We start from the raw sequence: 17,628 nt of genomic DNA, 5'->3' as shown, positions 1-17,628 counted from the left end.
CTGAACACCCAACTTGTCCCCCACCCCTCACCAGTTGGAATGTTCTAGATCCCTGGTGGCTTTGGTAGGGGAGAAGGAAGCACCCACAGAGTTAGTGCACAGGGTGGTGAATGCCAGGGTCTGATGGATGGAGGAGCCACTGACCAGTCCGTTGACCTTTAACCCATCCACCTCTTTGCTTTCTTGAGAATCTCGTGTCTGTTAACATCATCGCCGTAAGGGTGTTACGTGGATTAAATGAATTCATACACAGACCTTAGTACAATACAGAGGCTTGGACGATTTTAAGTAGTGAAGGAGTCCCCCACATCTTTTATATTAAGAGGATGCTTTTCATTTCATTCTTTTGAAAATACTAACATTAGTGTTGGAGAAAAGCAAGCTGAGTTGGGTCTCAGAAACTTGTCATCGACTCTGTGTAACCTGACAAATGCCTTTCATTTTCTGGGTCTGAGATCCCTCACCTGTCAAGTGAAGAAGCTGGAAGCAGTGATCTTTAAAAATCTTTACAGCTCAGACAGTAAGCATGTCTGCGTTTCTCTGGGGCTAGATTTCAGGGCTAGCCAGGAAGGCCTCCTGTTAGAAGGTAGAAGCATTAGCTTTGTGGCCCCTGACTCTCGCTTCTCTGGGCCAACTTTGCTAACAGTTCACCACCACTGGCCATCTGATGACGGCCAGCGGTGATGTGTGCCCAAGGTTTTGGTGGCCGTAATAGGGGTGCTCCTTCTCAATGAACATCTTTACTCATTACTAACCCCATTCTCCTCTTGCCTCGTATATCTTCCCACACTTAAAATGCCCTCTTGGTTGTTTTTTAATGTTGGGGGTGATTTATTTATGTATTTGAGAGCGAACGAGCATGTGCACAAGTTGGGAGAAGGACAGAGACAGGATCCCAAGCAGACTTCCTGCTGAGCACAGAGCCTGACATGGGGCTCAGTCGTACCACCCATAAGATCATGATCTGAGCTGAAACCACCAGTTCGATGCTTAACCAACTGAGCCACCCAAGCACCCCTAAAATACCTTCTTTTTTTAAAAAACATTTTAAAAATCTATTTATTTGACAGAGGGAGAGATCACAAGTAGGCAGAGAGGCAGGCAGAGAGAAGGGAAGCAGACTCCCCACCGAGCAGAGAACCCGATGCGGGGCTCCATCCCAGGACCCTGAGATCATGACCTGAGCTGAAGGCAGCAGCTTAACCCCCCCGAGGCATCCAGACGCCCCTAAAATACCCTCTTTATTAGAATATCCTCTTCCCCATTCAACAATTTTGCAAAATCAAAGGTGTTCAGATTTCCATTGTTGTTACTGTTGGTATTTTCTTTAGCCCAAGTACCCATTCTACAAACCGAAATCTTTCTCGTATGTTCCATGTTCAGAACCAATGGAAGTGAAACCACTTGGGCTAACATAGTGGGGAGAACCCCCCACCAAAACCAGCTCCTCCTGTTCCTCTTGCCCTTACCTTGTCCTAAGTCTGGTCCCAGAGGCTCCATTAAGAACTAGAGGACCCTGCGGGGCACAGTTTGAGAACCGCTGGTCTAGGACATCCTCATACTAATTTTAACAGAGAGAAGTAACTGAGTGCTCTCTTCCATCCTTTACTGACGCCTCTCTCTCTCTCTGGGCCACATAGGGCTGTATGACAAATGTTCTTATACCTCGCGTGACCGAGGATGGGTCGTGGGAATTCACACCGTCAGTGACCAAGGCAACAGAGACCCACGCTACTTTTTCTCCCTGAAGACAGACCGAGCCCGGCAAGTGACCACCATCAATGCCCACCGCAGCTACCTCCCAGGCCAGTGGGTGCACCTAGCCGCCACCTATGACGGGCGGCTGATGAAACTCTACATGAACGGTGCCCAGGTGGCCACCTCGGGGGAGCAGGTGGGCGGCATCTTCAGCCCGTTGACCCAGAAGTGTAAAGTGCTCATGTTGGGGGGCAGTGCTCTGAATCACAACTACCGGGGCTACATCGAGCGCTTCAGTCTGTGGAAGGTGGCCCGGACTCAGCGGGAGATACTGCTCGACATGGAAACCCATGGCCTCCATGCGCCTCTACCTCAGCTCCTCCTCCAGGAGAACTGGGACAACGTGAAGCACACCTGGTCCCCCATGAAGGACGGCAACATCCCCCAAGTGGAACTCAGCGGTGCCCACGGCTTCCTGCTGGACACGAGTCTGGAGCCTCCCTTGTGTGGGCAGACGTTGTGTGACAACACGGAGGTCATTGCCAGCTACAACCAGCTCCCGCGGTTCCGCCGGCCCAAGGTGGTGCGCTACCGTGTGGTCAACCTCCATGATGACAACCATGAGAACCCCACGGTGAGCCGTCAGCAGATCGACTTCCAGCACCGGCAGCTGGCCGAGGCCTTCAGACACTATAACATCTCCTGGGATCTGGAGGTGCTCGAGGTGAGCAACTCCTCCCTGCGCCACCGCCTCGTCCTGGCCAACTGCGACATCAGCAAGATCGGGGACGAGAGCTGCGACCTCGAGTGCAACCACACGCTGACCGGCCACGACGGCGGGGACTGCCGCCACCTACGCCACCCTGCCTTCGTGAAGAAACAGCACAACGGGGTGTGTGACATGGACTGTAATTATGAACGGTTCAACTTTGATGGCGGAGAGTGCTGCGACCCCGAAATCACGGATGTCACCAAGACTTGCTTCGACCCCGACTCTCCGCACAGGTAAGACCTGCCGGGCAGGCGATGCCCAGCTGTGAGCTGACTCGGTCCCCTCAGCATTGCATAGGCGAGGTGCCTGAGAGCCCTAGGGGTTCCAGAACTTTGCAGATTTTCTGGCTTGCACCGTAGCTTGATGACTGAGGCCTATTACGCATCTCTTATGGGGACGATACACGGAGATAGTCCACCAAAACAGTATTCGCTGAGCCTCCGCTGTGGGCTGTGAGAGAGGACAACCCCGTCTTCTTAAAGAGCTCAGAGTCAAAACTGGGTAATGTGAACCACATAATGGGTAACTGTCATAACACACGTGGTAGAGTGGGGTACAACGCGTTCCCTAGTCCACTGTGACTGTTTAAATTAGTTGAGATTAAATAAATTTAAAATCTGGCCTGAGTCCCATGAACAACATTTCACGGACTCAGCAGCCTCATGGGCTGTAGTGGCTACCGTGCTGGACAGAGCATTATGGAACACGCTTCCCGGCCGAGTGTTCGTTCTGTTGCACTGTGCTGATAAATCCAGGATCAGCTGGGTCGCACAGCCTGAGTTCGGGTCTCAGCCGTACTGTTTCCTCGCTCTGTAACCTCTTAGAAGCCATGCCTTCCTCTGTAAAATGGGAGTGATAACAGCACCTGCTTTGTGAAGCTGCTCTGGAGTTGGGGAGGGGGTATATAATGCATGGTCTTCCTGCTCATGGCTGGCGGGCCATGAGGTCTCAGTAAGCATATTTGCCCTTACTTGTGTCAGGAAGGTGCTGTGTGCTGTACGCTGTGTTTAGGGAGTGCCAAGGGAGATCAAAGAGAAAAAAAGCTGACTTGGCACTCAACTATCTCCAGAAAAGCTCCGATCTGGTTTGGACATCCAAGATTGGGTTGGGGGAGAGAGGAGGGCACTCCGGGCAGAGGGACGTGTCATCCACTGCGGAGAAGAGGGCAGAAAGGGGACGCTTCTGTCCAAGGCTTCCCTTAGCCTCTGCTTGCACTGTCAACTCTAAAAAGCACCCTCCAGGAAAAGCCCAGAGGTGAACCTGGGGGTGATCTATATTCAATATGGGACTCAGAGGAACTAGTTTCAAGCCAGAGAGACAGGCAGCATCCACTTTCCTGATCTCCCAGATTCACGCTGGACTTTTCCATTCTGTCCAGCGCACAGGACCCTGGACTTGCTGATAGCTCGAGCACATTTGCCGACCTCTGCAGGTTTTCTGCTGACTCTTCTCTTTATGTCTCTCTCAAAAAAGCAAGGGCCTCCCATGCACAGACAAAATACCTATGTGCAAAGGAATGGCGATGCTGGCAGGAGAATGTCGTGCCTGGCAGCAAGCCAGAAAGCACGTCAGCTCAGCCTGCTGGCACCAGGCGGGCTCTGGACTCCCACCTTGTTCAGAGACACGAGCGGCCCAAGTGGGAAGAAGCCTTGCTGTGTGGCTGGTTCCTTCCAGGTCACAGTGCACTTTCATCTCTGCTCTCCTTTGGGCTTTGACAGACTTTGGTAAGGCAGGCAAGACCGGGGTTAGTATTTGCATTTGACCGACAGGGAGCTCGAGGAGCTGAGGGGAGGCAATGACTCCGCCAAGGTCATGGGTCAGGAGAGCCATTCAGCTAAGTCACAAATGCAAGTCTCTGAGATTAAGGCAGCATGTGCTCTACAGAGCTGGACTCCCGGGACGTACCCGCGTGCTCAGGCAGAGTGGGCACAGAGGAGGGCAAAGTGCCGCGGATAGCCTCAAGTTCTTCACCCATTTCCATGTTCATTTGTTCCTTCGTTCCTGCTTTCATTCATTAGTTCATTCATTCATCCATTCCTACAACAATTGCTTCTTCAGCACCAGGAGGGTGGGTACCCTTAGCCCTATTGGGCCACAAGAAATTCAGGATCCAGACTGACCTAGGGATTTAGTCAAGGTCACTCAACTAATAAATGGAGAGCTCGGACTCACATCCAGGTCTGTTGACTCTAAAGCTCCCACGGAAGAGAAGGATTTTTAAGTCTGAGAAGCAGTAAGAGGCAGAGTTGAAGGGCAGGGTTGGTAGGCAGGGCGGCTTCACAAGGCCTTGGGGGAAAACTGCTGAGCTGATTGGGTCAGGACCGAGGGCAGCGGGCACTGTCCTGGTATGGAGGGGCCGTGGGGCCCCATCCCAGATACCTCACCATCAGCAGACAGAGTTGGCAGCCTCCAACGGCCTCCCCTTTTCTAAGTCACGGGACTGCCTGCCCAGAATGTCCGGGAGCAGCTGTGTGCCAGCTCTGTGACCACTCACGCCGGGGCACTTGTTGGCCAGCTGCGAAGGTCATGAGCCCCGGGTGAGCCCCATCAGGCAACGTGTCATCTCCTGATGGGGCCGGGGATGACGGTGTCCAGGCTGTTTTGGCTTTCCAGTGTGCAGAGAGGAACCTGGGGACGTTTGCAGAGAAATATTGGCTTTGTGACTTTAAGAAAAGGGAGGGAGGGGAGGAGGGAGGAAGACAGACAGAAAGGAGGGAGGGAGGCAGGCACCTTTAGTGGAAGCAGTGAAAATTTGATTGAGGTTATCTAGGTGATTTTTAATAAAGAGCTGAACTTCATTCTCATCAGGGTCCTCTCTCTCTCTCTCCCCCTCCCCTCCTCCCTCTTTCTCTCCCCTCCTCTCTCTTTTTCTCTCTTAATGGGTAAAGATAATAAAACTATTGAATACTTCTCAGTCTATGGTAAGGCACCAGTTTTGGGTTTTTTTTCCCCCCCCTGTATATTGCAAACCAATACCTTTGAAATATACAGCACAAAATGAATCCATATAAAATGAAATACAACCAGAGTGTCGGTGTCAGAGTTCTTGAAAAGTTTCTCCATTCCTGCATGCACTGTGCCATAGCAGCCCGTGCCCTGCCCGCCTTGAGCGGCACTGATTAAAATTCACTGTTCTGACAATTTACGTAGCGAGTCCCTTGAGTATAATAAGATTCCTAGTAATGGAGCTGGACAGATTGGTGAATTCTGTCAGAGAAGTGTATCTTTTAACATGTTTGGACTCCAGGAGAGCACCTCATCCTACGTCAAATGTTGGACCTAGAAACATCCTCAGAGATCATTGGTCCAAGCCCCTTCTCCTCTATAGAGGGAAACCGAGACCAGAGCTCACACTGTCCATTAGTAGTCACACTGGAGATAAGGTTGCTCTGGATTTCTGACTCCTGGTCATCTGCGGTGACACAGCTGTCCAGGACTGCCCTGACATTCTGGACAGTCACACATCCCTGCCCCTTCATGTTCTCTTCCTAATTATCCCTAAGAGCTTGGGATTATGGAGTGCCTGAATGAGTGAGTTTGGGTAAGAAGCTGATGATGGCCTTAGGCTTCCATGAACCCCTGTAGAACCATCAGAGCTATCTTGGCAGCCAGTTTTCCTTCTTAAGGGTCTAGAATAACAGCAACCAGTGGAGGAGGCACAAAAAAAGTGGGGCGGGGAGGGTAACTGGACAGTGAGAGGCAGGAGCTTATATCATAACCACATGAAGATGTTTGGCATGATGAGCAAATTCTCCTGGAGCCAAGACTATAGGGCAGCGGTATACACACTTCAAATCTCCAAAGGCCTGTCCTATAGGAAAGGGAGCAGGATTCCTCTACATGATTTCTAAGTCCTGCTTGGAACCAGAGTGTTGTAATTATAGGCGGCCGCTCAGAGCAGAGTAACAGATGATGTCATCACCCTTCAGAGTGCTGCTCCCAGGGGAGCACCTCTCTGCGGATGAGTGAGCACCCCGTCACCTGAAGGAGGCACAGCGAGGACCGTGGCAATGCTGTAGAGAGTAGCCTTAATGGGCTTGGGGCTGAGCCCAGCACAGCCTGACTTTTTGCTGCTATCTTCCTCCAGTCATGTTAACGGAACCACACAGTAACATTTGCAAACAGACATTTCTTGGGTCTGTGCATCCCTGCCTGGCCCTCTGCTCTTCACTGGGGATACCGGAAGGGGTGGGAGGCACTCCTCACCATTAGGGAGCTTTCATTTTGGTGGGGGAACCATATTCACCCAAAAGAAAGTCTGATCCCATGACACACAGTGGGACAGAGCTCTGGAAGGCAGAGATCTGCTTGGACAAGGAGGACAAGGTGTGTTGGCTGGCAGAGGCATGCTTTGAGGGCAGCTGGAGATGGGCAACACTTTCAGAGGTAGAGATGCAGGCTCCAGACGCCAGGGCCTGGCAGAAAACAGGTGATACATTCAAACGGTACAGTTAAGGAGAGTTGAAGGAGGGATACAAGGGAAGGAGAAGCTATCTACAACAAGGTAGGCAGACCTTGACAATCGCCAAGGCCAAAGTCAGCAACAGTGGAGAGCCATTTGTATTCTTGGTCTAGAGGGACAAGAAGAGAGAGTGGTTCGGGAACCTCGAGAGTGACTGTGCGCAGAGGACCCCTGGGCAGTAGCGGCGACTCTCTCTAAAGAGGGGTGACCAACCTCCTGTAGCCCCCAGGCCAGAAGGGAGCCTGGAGAGTAAATGCTACATTGTCACTCCCTTCTGCTTCCCTGTCTTCTTCTAGAAGCCACAGGACAAAGGAACCCACAGACGCACCCCAATGAGGCCAGCCTCCGAGGGGCACGGAGCAGGGTGGAGGGGGATGGATGGTGGATGTGGATGGGCAGAGCACGGAGATAGACAACCCATGCAGAGAGTACGAGAGAAGCAAGGGCACAGGAGGGGAGGAAGCGCTTGGAGAACGAGTCTTCAGTATGGCCGGGACCCAGACGTAAGCAGGGGAGGGTCTACTTGATCTCCTGGCAAACGAATATCAAGCTAAATCCTTCCTTCCTCCTCCTCTCCCTTTCTTTATTTCCTTCTGCCTTTTCCTCCCCTCGTTTGCTTTCCCCTCCTTGATTTCCGTCCCTTTCTTTCTTCTTTTCCTCTCCCAGTAAATGTTTGTTGAATGCTCCCTCTGTGCCGGCCCAGCCCCTGCCTTTTGGAGCTCACCATCTAGAGGAAAAGACAGACAAGAAAGCATGCCATTGTGATCACGGGAGTGAAGGAAGGCTCCCCAGTGTCAGCCAGGAGGACCCGTCTGTGTGAGCAGTGAACGTTTTTCTATCAGACTGGCCATTTAGGAAAAAAAACAAAAAACAAAAAAAACATTCCAATGAACTTGGCTGTTCTTTACAAGTGGTGGAGATGAGCCAGGTAGGCAGAATTTCATCTGCAGCCATTAGAGATGTCTACTAACAAGTTAGAATGCACTTCACATGCCTTTCTATAGATAAAAGGGAAAACCTGGATATTAAGGGAAACCCCTGGCATCAGGAGCTCAGGGGGCATTTGACACTTTGGGCTGCATGCACCCCATTGCAAGAATACATTGCAACAAACCCACCAAGCTTCTGTTTGGATCCTCCAAACGCAAGCTAGGGCAAGGTTGGGTGAACTTGACCTTTATCTGTGAATATGTTCTTATATGCAATTGGAAGATAGAAAAAGACTTCCCTTGTACACTGTTGGCTCATAGGAAAACATTTTCTTTGTCTTCCCTTTATTATTATTATTTTTAATGGAACAAGGGCATTCCCCGGGGGCCATGTTATTTTTTTTGGACCCAAGCTGACATTGCTGGAAGTCTTTGGAAAGAACTGCAGTAAGCCTTAGGCAGGCTCCTCGACCCCTCTGCTGGCACTACAGCTGTCCTCAGTGGCCTCCCTGACTCCTTGTCAGAGACCATTAAATGGTTTGCCTTTGCATGTTGGGGTCTCTTCTTTTTTGGGATGATCTCATGAAACATACACTTCCTTCTCCCGAGTTCTCCCCAAATCGGGAGTCAGGGACTTTCTGAGCTGAAAGGGGTAGTGGCCGTGTCTGGCCTTTTCTTGCTATAAATCAGGAGGCCGAGCTCCCAAGAGGGGCCAGCACTGACCCAGGCCTCCCAGCGAGAGTGAGGCCAAGCCGAGGGCAAGACCCAGGATCTCATTTCTTAATTTCAAGGCCTTTCTACCCTTAGAAGCTTAGGATTTGCAACTTGGAAACTTTCTGTCAAGGATGGTCATGTTCTTCCCCATTGTCCATATTTTGCTAAGACACTTTCGTGCCCAGGAGACTGTGGTCAATGTCCTGGGGATCCAACATGTGATCTCTGTCCTGAAGGTGCTTATATTCTGTAGTTCAGTGACATTTTGTTACAGTCATTCAAGAGGTGGTGAGAAGGCAGATGATTAATTTCCCAGGGAACCACACGGACGATCAGGCTTACGTGAGCTCTGAGAAAAAGGCAGGATCCCTGTGGCGTGAGAAAGTCAGAAAAGGTTTTCTGGGAGAAGGAGGCACACAAATGGACCACCAGGATTCACAGGCTCTGTAATGACAGAAAGGAACAAAGAGATTGAGGTGGGAACAGGAGGGGAGGGTTCCAGACAGAAAAAGGTAAGTCTACTTGGGCCTAAGCGGGGTTGAATGCCACGGTTTGTTTTTTCCGGCTGTGGAGCTCTGAGAATCAGACTAACACAGAATGGAGGGAGGATTCAGGGGGGATCGATCGGCCACATCTTAGCTGTGCAGTCGCGGACCAGTCTCGTAATCTCCTGGAACCCCCATTTCCACATCTGTGGAAAGGGAATCCTAATAGTATGTGACCGGCTGAATCACGTGATTGCCTTGAGGGTCACATAAAATACTATCCCAGCAAGAGTTCTGGGAAGAGTTAAGGAGCACACAGATGAAAGAGGGCTTTGTTATTTGTTCAGTAACTTTGTTCATTCTTTTCCAGTAATCGTGTAAGAGAAATTGCTTGGAATTTTATAATCAGAATATCAGAGTTTATTTAATGTGACTAATATTCATTAAAGCAATAACCGGAGTCAGGCCTGGTATAGTGGAAAAGTGATATGTGTTGGAGACTGACCAGGGTCCGTATCCTGGTTCCACTCTTCGTTAGCTGTCTGACCTTGGCTCATTTCTCAATAAGAGTTGCTGGTTTCTCTTCTGTAAGAATTGGGCGAGGACAGCTCTACGACCATGCGTTGTGCAATTTAGCCGAAGTCATCTGTATCAAGCCGCTGGTCATAGTGTGTGGCACATAGTAGGTCTAGAGTCCCCTCCCTTCTTGGGTACACACAGGGACCCCTCTAAATCAGCATTGTTTTCTGGAGACTGACTTTCTGCAGGCTCATTTAAAAAAAAAAAAAAAAAAAAAAAGGGCCTGGATGGAACAGCAGGACACACACTGAGGGCATTTACACAGATTACTTTCATTCTTAAAATACTGACTTTTTTGTTTTTTTAGGACTGGCCACAGAATTGGTATTTTTAAATAAAGACCATATAACATATCCAACCCATTGAGCTCGCACACTAGTTTATTTTTGAAATGACCCAAATGCCGAACTGTGTTCGAGGACATATTTCCGCCTGGAACGATCCCAGGCGGTGTTGGCATTGGTCACCAGGGGTGGTGAGCCAATTTGATGGAGGGTCTTAGATTTTTTGACCGTCCCCAGCCTATGCGCCCACTTGCATGTGGACGCAGAAATACCTCTCTCCAGGCCACGCGTGGCGGGGTCCCATTCTCTGCTTCCGTCTGGATTACCTTCATGTTATTCATCTCAACAAAGTCCACCTCCCCTCAGAGGTCCCCTCTGTGACTCTGCGCAGGTGACTGTGGTCTTTGAGATCAAGATAGAGGGGGGAATGGAGCAAAGAGAGCGGTTGGTGGTTTCTCCATGCCAGGTTCAGGAGCTCAAAACAGGGACCTGTGAGAAGCTGTGGAGGATGGTGATAGTCTCGCAAAAAAACATAAGAATGTGAGTTTTGGACACCAAGTGTACTTGAAATCAAGCCATATAAACATGTCCATGACCTTGAGCAAGTCTCTAACTTTATCAGAGGCTCAGGTGCCTCTTCCTAAAGTCAGGGATGAAGGTATTGCAGGCTTCTGCCTTGAGGGGCTCAGAGGATTCGGTGAAATGTTGCAGGGGTCAGCCCTTTACCCCAGCGCTGGCCATTGAGTGAGCACTCAAAATAACAGTGGTGGTTGGGGATTTTCCATCGCTGGGAAATCTTCTGACCTCTTACACACATATTCCCTAATTCCCAGCCCCCTCTGGATCCTGAGCCCCCTCCCTGGAACCTTTGGGCTGCAGCGGGGATTGTAGACAAGCTAGTCCTGCTCTTCTACCAAAGGCCCTTTCATTTTGGCTCCTGCAGGTTCCATTTTAAAAAGATTGTCCTGACTCCGAAAGCCCTGCGCATGCTAAATGATACCATACTCATTGTCCCAAGCATCACGTTGCTGTGAGTTTAGGCATCCCCAGCATAAAGCCAAGGCGTGTCCGGGATCCCAGGATGGGGCTGGCTGTGTCACTCTCACACATCCTAGGGAAGGAGCTGGAAGCCAAGTGGGCACCCCAGGGGCTCTCGGAACCCTACCGGGCCATGTAAGAGGCAGCACAAGACGCCTGCTCATGCCTGTGACTCTGACCACAGCAGGATCTCTGTCTCAGAGTTTGTAGGTGAAATTTGCAGGTGCTCCCTGTCTCACCCTTTTTCCTGGAGGTGCATTTCCATCTCCAGCTTTCCGGATGGACGGATGGATGGGAGCGCTTGGTGCCCTCTCGGCCCCAGAGGGAGGCAGTTGGGGTTTTTCCACCCCGGTCTGACCTCATCAGCACCCTCCGGTTCCTTCCACCGTCCACTGGTGATGCTGACTACTCATGACAGCCTCAGCTGGGCCAGACGCCCATCCAGGGTGGGAAACAAAGCAGTGGGGGCTTGGGAGGGTGGAATGGGCAGACGCAGGCATGTTTTGCTTTAGGGAAACACATTCCCCTAAATTGTTTGTGGCTCAGCTTGTACCTGCGGACTCCCAGCTACCCAATTCTCCGTCTCCTGTGAGGGGACTTCAGCACCCCTGCTTTCACTTTCTGGAAGCACAAAACCCATGTGTGAACGACAGTGCGTTTTGCCCAAGTCCAACAGGCTTCCATCTCCCTGGTTTCTTTGTTTTGTTTTGTTTTTGGAGCTGTGACTTCTTGTCTCCCTCTCTCTGTGCCTTTCTTTCTTTCTCTTTTCCGTGTTCTCAGTTAGTGGGTGATCTGGTGGTATAGGGCAGAGGGCGAGGAGATTAGGGTCTCCACTTCAGGGGTCCAACATTTGTGATGCCAGCCTTTTTCGAGTTCAGACAAACAGCACAGCCCCCAGCCGTGAGCTTGAATCCCAACTCCCAAACTATGTTTGGCCACAGAGGGCAACGGTGGGTGACCAGAGCTCCACACAAGCATGGACAATCTCAGGCTCTTCCAGAGGGTGGTAGAGAGACTTGAGAGGGAGACAGCTCTTTCCCAGGAGGATTCATGGTAGAAAAACATAGTTTGCCCCGTGGCTTGGCAAAACATGAGGAAGGAAGTGACTAGCTATTTCCAGTAACTTTGTAGCCAGCATGGTTCAAGTCACTTCTTTTATTTTAAATTCTTCATCCATAAAATGGGAGGATTTGCATAGGATATTTCTAAGAACTGTTACTATTCATACATTTTCAGATCAGATGTTGTAACGCAGTTTCCAGGCCTATGGGGACTGCAGCTGGAATACAGGTGCAGGGAGATTGATCCCGGGAAGGCATGAGCAAGGCTGTGTGTTGACACTGGGGACATCCAGGGACATAAGAGACCATCCCCCTGCCTTCAAAGTATTTGCCAGCCCCTCTGACCAATTGAGTCCGATGTGTTCAGTGTAGCCGTGAAGGAACAATTCTACTCTGACAACTGGAAAGATTCTGACTCCTGACTCTCAGATCTCTGTGACCCCCTGATGGTGGCAACTTGTCTTGGGTAGTCTGTGTGTCTGCCATCTCATTTTCCCTTAAACCTCGAGAGTGGCATCCTCTTTCCAAAAATCCATTTGAATTTCATTCTACTTCCCATAGCCTGTCAGACGACCTCATCACTCTTCAGCGTTATTTCCGCATGCTTAAACTCCTCCATCGTCACACGACCCTTCGAGAGCTCTCAGTTTTTAACCCCGGTCTGGACCCAAATTTGGGGACGTTATTAGACTTGTTCAGGTCATCCAGAGAGATCTCCACCTACTGTAGTGACCATATAGTTGTGTCTGTACATGATTCTGCTATTTGCCTACAATCAGGCAATTTGTATGAGGCCACAGTTCAGGCTAAAATCTAGAAATTGTCCTGCGGACACACATCAGTGACGATGTTGAAATTCTTGCTCAGTCCTTCCCAAACACAATATTAGTCAGTCAGTCGTCACATAAGTTCTATGGTTTACGTGGCTCAGAATTAGAGCCAAACTACACAGCCTGCTGAAGTGTCTCCTGTACCCAGGACGTGGTAGCTGTTGCAACTTAGGAAAAGGGGTGACTTGGCTCTGTTTTGTTGTACTTCAACTGGATGACAAGCCGTAGGGCCGCTGGTGAGCTGTGTATTCTGCCGAATGTGGTCAGTTCTATTATTTATCAATTGTGGTTTCGATCCTCTAAGAAGAAAGGGAGGTGGCGAGAAGAGCTCACTTGTGGGCTCGGGAATGGCACACTTTGTGTTGTGAAAACAGTCGTTTGACGTGGGATGGTCACGTTACTGTTCTGATACTTCTGAACACACCGTCGTATTTTCTTATTTTCCTTGCTTATCACGGTGTTCTTCATGTTTCTTGGCTTTCTGAAAAGAAGTTAACTCTGAGAATATGGGGCTATCAAAGCAGAGGTTAGAGAACCCCCAGAAAAGATCTTAGGGAGGTGACTGTTCCTTCCAGAGTGTTTGTGTGTGTGTGTGTGTGTGTGTGTCCGTGCACGCACGTGTGCACACACATGGGCGGGTGCAGTGCTAGGTGCTGGAGTTCCAGCAATGAATATTTCACAAGAAAGGTGTGATCTTGCACTTGCAGAATCTCCTGCAGGTAGATAAGTAGCTAGCTGGATAAATGCTTTATAGAGAAGTCCAAGGTCTGAGGGACGCAGAGGATGGGCACTTGACTCATGAGGGGTCAGAGTCACTTCTAGGCTGAGTCATGCTAACCAACGGAGTAGAGCGGTGCTTGCCAGGAACCAGGTGTTCTGACTCTTTGCCTTCTGCCCCAGCAGTCTCTGAAAGCCATTTTCAAAAAGGCAAAATGAGAAAAATAGGAGCTGAGTGGATCCTAGTGAAAAGGTATTCATTGATCACTGGCATCCTCTCTTCTGACATTATCTTGTTCTTTCCTTGGGAGGACCACTCCACTCCAGGACAACTTATTTTATTATGTGAAGGCCATCTTAAGTGGTGTGGGTTTTTTTTTCGGGGGGTGGGAGGGCTCATCTTCACACCCTCTTTTACTTGCTACTTCCTCCCCATTTTTTTTAAATGATCCGGAGCTCTGAGAACCTCTCCATTGGCCTACTTACTTCTGAGTCAGCACCTTCTCCTGTATTTGAACTCCCAGGATTCTCCATCCCACTCCTCTCCAGGTCTCATCCTGATCCTATTCCGCAGAATGCTGCAGACCAGTGACTTTCCTGAGAGCTGACCTTGCACGTGACTCAGCAGAGGGCACAACCCCAGCGAGCCAAGTCTCCTGCGGGGCCTAGAGATTCAGGCAGCAATATGAGGGACTTTGATGTATAGAATCTGAACCTGATAAATGAGAAATGCTCCAGTGGCCCAAATGAGAATCCATCCATACCCATCATTTCACCTCCTCTTCCTCTGCCCCCACCCAGCAAGCACGTATGCGTACCTGTCTTTCTTCGATAGTCTCAGACCCATCTGCTTTTTTGTAAGCCACCACCAGGGCCTCTATTGCCATCCCTCCCTTGGTCCATCTTCCACATTCCTCCAGAAAGGAAAGAAAGGGTCTGCTCGGAGCCGTCAGGACACTATCCATCCTCTGTAACCTGGTATATAAGACCTGTCTGATGTGGCCATTGCTGAGCCCTCCAGACCTGCCCTGTGGAGTTGCTCCCATGTTCCCAGCTTTGCAAGGGCACCAGCCACCTTGCAAGGTTCCAACCTTTCCCTGCTCTTTCAGGCTTCCTGGCTTTCTGGAGCCTCTGCCTTTGACCCTGTCTCCTACACTTGGTCTGACACCCAGCCAAGGTTTTTTCTTCATCTAAAAAGCCCAGCGATGTCTTCGCCACCTTCAGCTGGGTAAGTGTCATTGTTCTTCTCTTCTCTCCCATTCAGCTCCTCCTCTGTGATAACACACATCATAAGAGAAGGTAAGACATTAATGATAGGGATGTGGTCTGCGGTAACCAACAGATGAGCAGCCATATCTCACCTCCCACACTCGTAACCAGGTAGAGGGACCTTGGAAAAATGGCGTCACCTCACTGGGTCTGGGTTTCTTCCCCTGTCAACTGGGGATACTCCTCCTGGACACATAGGGTTTTTTGTAAAGCTTCAAAGAGATCATTTTGAAAAGTACTTCAACGGTGCCAGTGTGTCATGAACTCCCCCAAATGGTGGGCTTTATTCGTATTATCATATTATGTTGTGATCGTCTGGTTATTTGTCTCATTTCCTTCATCAAACTGCTAACCCTTTGAGAGTGAAAATTGTTTCGCTTTCATATTTGTGTGCCCAGTTGCTAGCTTAGGGCATGGTTATAATAGAATCTCTGTAAGGATTGGCGAACAAAAGAAGAGCCGACTGAATGAATGATTTGCAGAGGGGAGAGAAGAAAGGAAAACCAAGGCGAGCAGGGAGGGAGGGAGGGAGGAGGAGGGGAGGGATCGAACGAGTGACTTATTCAATAAATGAATGAAAGAATGATCGATTTTTCAATTGCTCTTTCATTGGTGCTGTTACATTTTTCTTAGACTGTGTGTCAGACTTCTGTGCAAGAGCTGTTATTTTGGAAACCAATCATTCAGGATTCTGAGAATTTAATAAACTCTCCAAAGCACTCTATTTTTTTTTTTTTTCCGTGCCTCCTCTTACAAGAGAGGCAGATTTAGACATTTCTGACAGTGAAACTAAGCAAGAGAATAAACTCCAGATCATTAGGACCCTTGGGATAAAGACACAGAATCCAGGGTTCAGAACTGGCCACAGCTTGGGGAATGCTTGTTAATTGCAAGAAGGATATGGATGCAATAAACATTCTGAGGTTTATCTTGCTTTAATGACTTGCCTTGAGTGGCTTTGATCTTTATATTTGATAATCACTTTCAAATGGTCTGGTGTGTGCTGAAATTGGAGTAGTGGTTCAGGGACTCAAGACCCTCCTGGGGAATGACAGGCTGCAATCAGAATTTGGAAATGGGCAGTGCTACAGGACTTGCCGTGTGAGTCATAGGAACAGGTCAACCACCTGTGGAGGAGAGAAGCACCCTGGTCCAATGGTGGGAGCAGGGTCCCCTGATGGGAGAGAGACAGCAGGCATTGGGAGCTAAGGGAGCGAGGGCCAGTTTCATGAGCAAGCTAAAAAGAGAATCATGCTTCTTGGGCCCTTTCTGTGAGTTGGGCTCACTTGTTGCTTTCTCACATGTTACCTCCTTAAGTTTTTATATTCTTCTGCCTGGGTTGAATTTTATAATCTGCATTTTACTGGTGAAGACAGGTTCAGAGAGGTTGAGTCCCTTCCCTAAGGTCACAGAGACACTTCTTGGCAGAAGAAATAGGACTTAAACCCTAGACTGTCTCTCTCAAGATGAGGTTTTTGCAAAAAATAGACAGTGATTACAACAACGAAGTATTTCTTGGTGTGGTAATGTTAGAATAAAATGGTAAATACAAAAACATGTACCATAAACATTGACGTACTTGTGCCCCGCACTTATATATCAATTGAATGAAGAGCAGACTGTAGTCCAGAACAATTCTTTCTAGAACTGTCCCCGAGGATATTTAATTATGAAAGTAAGTAGCAAAGAGTCTCACCATGTAAGACGGTCTTCCATACGAATTACAAGTAGAATACGGTTCTAGGTCACTCACTCTCTTTAAGTGTTATGCTGTCATATGTATGTATGTGTGTATGTATGTATGTATATGTGTATGTATATATATACACATATATATACGTGTGTGTGTGTGTGTGTGTGTGTGTGTGTGTGTGTGTGCTTTCCCATTAAAAAAAAGACATTCGTGTTTCTATGGCACTCTGCTGCCTTTCCCTTTAATCTGAAAGAACCCTCACCAGCCTCTGGCTTGGAGATGGCCCACTCACAGCCAGGTTCAGCTCAAACAAATCTTCCTCAGGTGGAGGGCATCAGCACCTGGTCAGCACCATCGCCATGCCTGCACCTGTCAAGAGCCCAGGGGATGGAACTTGGGCAGGATACTTCTCAAAAATCTCCTTGGCTCTCACTTCAACAGTGGGCATGTCATTTGGCTTTAAGTGGGAGTAGAGACAAACACTGGGCAGTCTTGATCTGCATGTGCTGTGAGACATACCTCTGACCAACCGTCTGTAAAACAGGAGAGCCCGTGTATTCTGTTTCTAGAGCTGGAAAAAAACTTGAGCCTTCCATAATCTCACTTAAGGGATCTGTTGTTGCTCTCAGTTTTGAATGTAGTTCCCTTTTGCTTCCCTTTCAATAAAACAGGCCCCGACAGCCCCCTCATTGAGATTATTACAGAGTTGTACCATCTCAGGCCAGTGCATTTAGGAAATATGTTATTGGCACTCAGCAGTGAGTGAGATGCATAAAGAAAATATTCTAATGACAGTTGAGTTGAGAGAGCTTTGATCTCCCTCCAGAGCTGCTCTCATGGCTTTGAAATGCTGTTCTGGCAGAGGGGGAAAGTCTGGGCGCCTTGGCACTCTGGGGCTGGGCCTCCCTGCAACTGACATTCCAGGGGACCCACAGCCTTCATGGTAGGACCCAGGGGCATGGGCTATGGAGGAAGCAAAGAGACTCTGAGACACCTCTCTTGAAAGGCAGCTTGGGGAGGGGGTCTAAGTTAGGAGGGGTTTGACAGTTTAGCCCAACATTTCCCCAAATCTATTAGTTGTGCTGTTATTTGATTTT

At 49.2% G+C, this 17,628-nt stretch overlaps 1 protein-coding gene across 1 annotated transcript in view; it reads left to right on the top strand.

Annotated features, from left to right (window-relative positions):
• Window positions 1–859: 859 nt before the first annotated feature.
• Window positions 860–17,628, top strand: part of PAPPA (pappalysin 1) — a 207,402-nt gene continuing 190,633 nt past the window's right edge. The window contains exons 1-2 of the mRNA XM_059410111.1: window positions 860–869; window positions 1,641–2,703. Coding sequence (XP_059266094.1) covers window positions 860–869; window positions 1,641–2,703 — 1,073 coding nt within the window. The remainder of the gene's footprint in view (window positions 870–1,640; window positions 2,704–17,628) is intronic.

The sequence above is a fragment of the Mustela nigripes genome, chromosome 9, assembly GCF_022355385.1.
Source record: "Mustela nigripes isolate SB6536 chromosome 9, MUSNIG.SB6536, whole genome shotgun sequence".
NCBI classification, from domain to species: domain Eukaryota; kingdom Metazoa; phylum Chordata; class Mammalia; order Carnivora; family Mustelidae; genus Mustela; species Mustela nigripes.
The sequence above is the reverse complement of the archived record's forward strand: the minus strand, read 5'-3'. Positions and strand labels throughout refer to the sequence as shown.